Below are 5,575 nucleotides of genomic sequence, written 5' to 3'. Positions count from 1 at the left end.
TCTCTGCGTGATCCACCGGCATCCCCCCCTCTTCCTCCCCCCCCACTTCGCTTTGACCAACACTCGGCGACCGTTCAAAGTAGTGGCCACTGTGGCTAATACGAACGATGCGTGTGTGTGGGGGGGGGGGCTATACCCAGACGCCCCCCCGCTCCTCCTTAACCCACCCACCCACCCCCACACGATTGGAATGCGCGGGTTTTGCATAATGGCTCAAGTGCGCACGTATGGGAGGAGGAGGCGGCGGTGCGTCCGCGAGCCCGCGAGTTGCATTCCTGCCCGATGTGACACAGCCCCCCGCCGCCTCCAACCCCCTCCGCGCCGAGCCCGTGGCCTCTTATAAAAGCGTCCGTCCTCCCCGGGGCTCGCAGATCCTCGTTACGCACCCGACAGAGCCGGGGCTTCGAGTGCAAAAGCCCAAAACAAAAAAACGCAAAACAACCGCCCAACCCTCCGCCGAACTAAAAACCCAGAGAGTCGCTTTGCAGTGAGCGCCGCTCGTCCTCGACTCGCCTCCTCGCCTCCTCGGGCGCACATCACCAACCGCGTGCTCACGCAACGACGAACGCGCTCCCCCTTCTCGCCATGGATGTCCTGCTCAGTCTGCTGCTCGTCATCTCGCTCGCCCAGGCGCTGCCTGCTGCTCAAGGTGAGCATCGCTTACCCTGCAGACGCACATCGCCACTGATGTTGCTGCTGCTTCGATGGTAGTGGGGGGGGGGGGGGCGGGTTGGGAGATAGGGGGGCACCCCGGCGAATTTGAAGAAAAAATTCGCGAAGCAAAAAAAAAGACAGGCGACGTTTCGGGCAACGGACCTTCTAATTGTAGCGTTGGCGAACGATGTTGTTGAGCTTGTTATTTGCACGTTGGGAACGGCTTCTTTGGGAGCTTTGATCGATCACATTTATTTTGACGCCGAAACTCGCGGTGCTGCCGACGCGCTGCGGGTTTTGCGCGTTCACTCCGCTGCTCGTGGGAGATAATTCACGTGGGGGATGCAATTCCCCAACGCTGTAAACAATTGGCTCTTATCTGGCGCAAGCGGCAATAAACGCCATGCAAATCGCACGTTCAACTTCGTCGCCGACTTTTGGACCCCAATCGAAGCCGCGTCCGTGGCGGAAGGAGTTCATTGGGGTTTTTTTGTTGTTTTTGTATGACTCCAGAAGCCGCGCTGATTCTCACTCAACACTCTCACACAGACTCACACACTCAAAGACTCGCACACTCACACACGCACAGACTCACACAGACACGCGCACTCACACACACTCTCACACAGACTCACACAGACACGCGCACTCACACACACACTCACTCTCACACAGACACGGGCTCTCACAGACGCGCACACCCACACGCACTCTCACACAGACTCACACAGACACGCACACTCACATACTCTCACGCAGACTCACACAGACACGCGCACTCACATACTCTCACACAGACTCGCGCACCCACACATACACACGCTCAAACAGACTCACACAGACACGCGCACTCACACACGCTCACACATACTCACACACAGACTCGCGCACCCCTTGCAGACTCACTCATCCTCACCCGTGCGGCGCTCTGCTCGTGTCCACACAGACGGTGCAATCGGCGCCGAACTGGGGACCCCAGACATCGCAGACCCCGCGATGCCGAGCACTTCCCGGGTCGCCTCGGTGGCTCCCGTTGTGCATCGCCGGCAGAAGCGCTGCTCCTGCTCCTCCTACATGGACAAGGAGTGCATCTACTTCTGCCACCTGGACATCATCTGGATTAACACCCCCGAGTGAGTCTCACGGAACTCGCCATCCTCGCGTGCCTCTTGCAGCCGATTCCGCGACTCGGAACGAGTGGAGGGGGGGGATCGGGGAGGCAGGGACGATGGGGTGCGTAGAAGGTTAGCGAGGTTGCTTCGAAGATCTGGCTGCATAGAAACGCGCTGCTTCCTCCTTTCCTATCGGCACCCTAAGGTCCTAAACCGGCCCGCAGGTTGTGTATACAGCCGGGAGTTTGTCTACGATAAGGGTTATTGTGATGGCACCGAGGTACCAGCAGCGCTGCGGGTTTCACGGGCGAATGCGCTCACCTGCCAGTGACTGTCGGCTCTCCCCCCCGACTGTCCTTCCTCCTTCCCCTCTTGTGCCTCCGAGGAGAGTTCTAACCCGTCTCGCCTTCTCTCTCCCTTCGCTGGTTGCCCTCGCAGGAAGGTGGTGCCCTACGGTCTGGCCACGTCTCACCGCGCCAAGCGCGGCGCGCCCGCACAGGGCTCGCCGCGCGTTCGGACGCGGGGCAAGCGGTGCGCGTGCGCGGCGCACGGGCGAGACGACAGCAAGTGCGCAACCTTCTGCGCCGGCGACGCGGCTCCGCCAGCTCCCAGGTGAGGAGACGGAGAAGAGCGAGCGAGCGATGAGAGAAAGGGTGGAGGAGGAGGTGGGGGTAGTTGTGTAGCGGTAAGCGCGCTGCGCTACGAACGCGGCGACCCGAGTTCGGTAGTCCGCTCGCGGCCAACACGAGAGACAATTATCTGAACCGGTCCTGGGCCGACTCAGTCTCAAATGAGTACCTGGTGCGATGTGTAAATATCGCCGCTGAGGAGACAAAGGCGGCCGGGCCTGGTGCTGTGCCAGTCTTCATAGGTGCTCGCTAACAGCACTTGCCCCGACAATCTGTTGAAGGCTATACGGGGGATCTTTGTCTTTTGAGGGCGTGAGAGAAACGGGAGAGCGCGCACGCATCACGCACGCGCACACCACGGAGCCGCGTGTCCCCTACCCTCATCGCAGAGTCTGACCCGCGTGCGCGCCCTTCTCTCTCTCTGTCTGCCTGCACCACCACAGGAGCTCGGAGCCAGCGCGCCTCCACCGCGTCCTTCAACGGCTTCTCGAGGCCACTCGCCGCGGACGCCTGACCGGGCCGGACGGCCCTGCCGCGGACTGCACCACCACCGTGTGTCAGCGATGATGGCCGTGAGGACGCGTGCGGCGGAGAGAAAGAGATCGAGCCGAGAGAGCGAATGCCACGAAACCGCGGCCAAGGAAGAAGCAGCGCGCTTTGTCCGCGGAGCGGAGATATCCCCCCCCTTACTCCCCCTCGAGTCGTTCCCCTCTTTGCGGGACTCGGGGTGGTGGGAGGCAGGGGCAAGGAGCGGCCGAGGAGGAGACGGAGCGCAGAGCGCGACTCTCTCAAGGCCCCGAAGCCACGGCCGAGCCGAAGATTCGACAGGGGAGGAACACTGGAAGCGCGTGGAGGGGGCGCTGAAAGACTGAACGCAACGGGGAGGGAAAGAGCGAGGATTCTGCTGCGAGGAGATTGCAAAAGGGGGAGGGCGAGAGACGAGTGACTGGAGCGATGAGACTGCAGTGGGGAAGTGAGAGCGGGGAAGAGAATGCAACGGAGTTGCTGGAACAGAGAGAAGAGGAACTCTTTACGACGTTGGTGACGCCTCGCCGGCGCTCGGATTATTTCGTCGGTCGCTCTCATCTCAAATTAAAACTTCGAGCGAAACGACGAGGACACGGTGGCCTGCCGTGGCCACATCATCATCACCACCACCACCTCCTCCTCCTCCATCACCACTACTACCATCGCCATCATCACCATCATCTGACGAAGCTCCACCGGCACGCGCCACACACCGTGTGTCCCGATGGGTGGCAGCGATGACGTATATTGATGAATCGATTATTATAAATCGAGTGCTGCGTAGATGTATTGTAACTCACGATTATTCGCGTAAAAAAAACTCTCTCGAGCACCTATCATCTCAATTAAGATTGTCGTCGGCTGGAATTGTACAGTATTATGCGCGTGCGTGTGTGCGCGTGTGTGCGCGCGTGTGCGCGCGTGTGTGCGCGCGTGTGCGCGCGTGCGTGCGTGTGCGCGCGTCTGTGTGCCCGTATTTATTTTTTACTGAAGATGCCACTTACGTGAGTTTTGTAAGAAGCAACCGGCGGCTATTGCAGTTGCAGAGTTGAGTAGCACAGAGCACGTGTGTCGGCGTGCGTGTGTCAGCGATGTTATTTATTGTTGTTTTTATTCGGTAACGTATGTCAGTGTAAAAAACAAACATTAACTGATTCGGACCGCTGTTTACTTTTTTTTGTTATAGACAAATCGCATTTGCACACTGCTGTAATTATATATTAATTAAGTTATTGCTATTGTGATGAATGTAATTAAAGTTAATTGGTGACCTTTATCTGCACCTGTGCGTGTGATTCACCTGCGTGAGTGTCGCCACGCCCTGGACTTGATGACGCGTTCTCGTCCCACACCCACTAATTCTTTGGCAATCTAATTTTCACAGAATCATCATCATCATCATCACTGGTCGATGAAGAACTCATCACCACGTCATCGCGATCCCTCTTATTCCCCGTAATGCCAAAACCCAATCTCACTCCCTCCGATTAGCACGGTTGGCGACGTACGGTGTGAAAGAAGTCCAACATGCATGCACACTCACGACTTCCACATTTCCGTTTTGCATTGGGTTCCTCACTCGACCCCTATCCGGTCTCTCTGTGTGTCGTGAAGAAGAGCCTTTGCCCGAAACGTCACCAATGAAATACTTTAGTTTATTTTTTCATGACCACAGTATAATTGACGAATGCGTTCCATTTTATTGCTCTTCTCACACTGAGTGTGTGACACGGGCGCCACGGTGGCTAGGAGATGTTAACTACCTCGCCTGGCCTACAGGAGATCGTGGGTTCGATCGCGACCCTGCCGCCTGCTGTATATTTGGAGTTTGCGTGTCTCTCCCCGTGGTCGCGTGGATTTTTTCCGGGTCCTCCGGTTTTCCCCTCCACGTTTACTAAACAGGCTTTTACAGTCTTTGGCTGTTCTACATTTTCACGTAAGAAGCCACTTCGTTGAGCCATCATTCGTGGCCAGGTCGCTACTGAAAAAATAGAGCTACGTGGCTCAGTGGGCTTTTATCTGGTAAAATAAAAAATAAATAGTTTTCGTTTGTAGTTTTGGTAGTGTCGCGCGTGGAACAGCTCTGGGGACAGCACGTGGGTCACGGCACGTGGGTCACGGCACGTGGGTCACGGCACGTGGGTGACTGCAAGTGAGTGACTGCAAGTGAGTGACTGCACGGCGTCAGTGGTGAATAGGGCGGGTACGGCGGCGAGTTTCCAATCGGTGCAGTCTCGGCTCCGTGCAGGGTGTTGTAACAAATCAGCGGATGTGCAAATTTGAGAAATTAATTGGTGCTGCTGCTGCTGCTGCGTTGGCAGTTGTGTACAAGCACGATGAATAACAAAAAGTAAACTCGACACACATTTAAATGAAAAAAGCATAGAATAGATGACGTTTCGGGTAATGACCCTTCTTCAAAGCACATAGAGAGGGCCAGAGAGGCAGAGTGGATAAGATTTGGAGATGGCACTTTATATACCATGGGGCCTGATCAGAATTCAATTGAAAATGTTTGTAATTGACAGGCTTTTAATTTTATTTTTTACATAATATGCACTTCGTGATGATGCATTCCTGGATTAAAGTCTCATTTCACAAGAACATGACAATTATGACCACACACGTCCGTCATACATACTCTCGTTCCTT

At 56.0% G+C, this 5,575-nt stretch overlaps 1 protein-coding gene across 1 annotated transcript; it reads left to right on the top strand.

Annotated features, from left to right (window-relative positions):
• Nucleotides 1-312: 312 nt before the first annotated feature.
• On the top strand, nt 313-4,199 carry LOC144732219 (endothelin-1-like). The gene is made up of 4 exons (XM_078613623.1): nt 313-649; nt 1,601-1,787; nt 2,205-2,378; nt 2,839-4,199. The coding sequence occupies exons 1-4, from the start codon at nt 586-588 to the stop codon at nt 2,960-2,962; spliced, it is 549 nt and encodes a 182-aa protein (XP_078469749.1). The 5' UTR covers nt 313-585; the 3' UTR covers nt 2,963-4,199.
• The last annotated feature ends 1,376 nt before the right edge of the window (nt 4,200-5,575 follow it).

Source organism: Lampetra planeri, chromosome 2 (assembly GCF_965212315.1).
Source record: "Lampetra planeri chromosome 2, kcLamPlan1.2.h2, whole genome shotgun sequence".
In the NCBI taxonomy this organism is placed as follows: Eukaryota; Metazoa; Chordata; class Hyperoartia; order Petromyzontiformes; family Petromyzontidae; genus Lampetra; species Lampetra planeri.
This window is presented reverse-complemented; position numbering and strand designations above follow the sequence as displayed.

What these genes read in the sequence shown, in the direction of transcription:
- LOC144732219 (XM_078613623.1), top strand. Translation starts at nt 586, where the DNA reads ATGGATGTCCTGCTCAGTCTGCTGCTCGTCATCTCGCTCGCCCAGGCG. An exon ending in GGCGCTGCCTGCTGCTCAAG is followed by an intron (nt 650 to 1,600) that starts GTGAGCATCGCT and finishes GTGTCCACACAG; the next exon opens with ACGGTGCAATCGGCGCCGAA. An exon ending in ATCTGGATTAACACCCCCGA is followed by an intron (nt 1,788 to 2,204) that starts GTGAGTCTCACG and finishes TTGCCCTCGCAG; the next exon opens with GAAGGTGGTGCCCTACGGTC.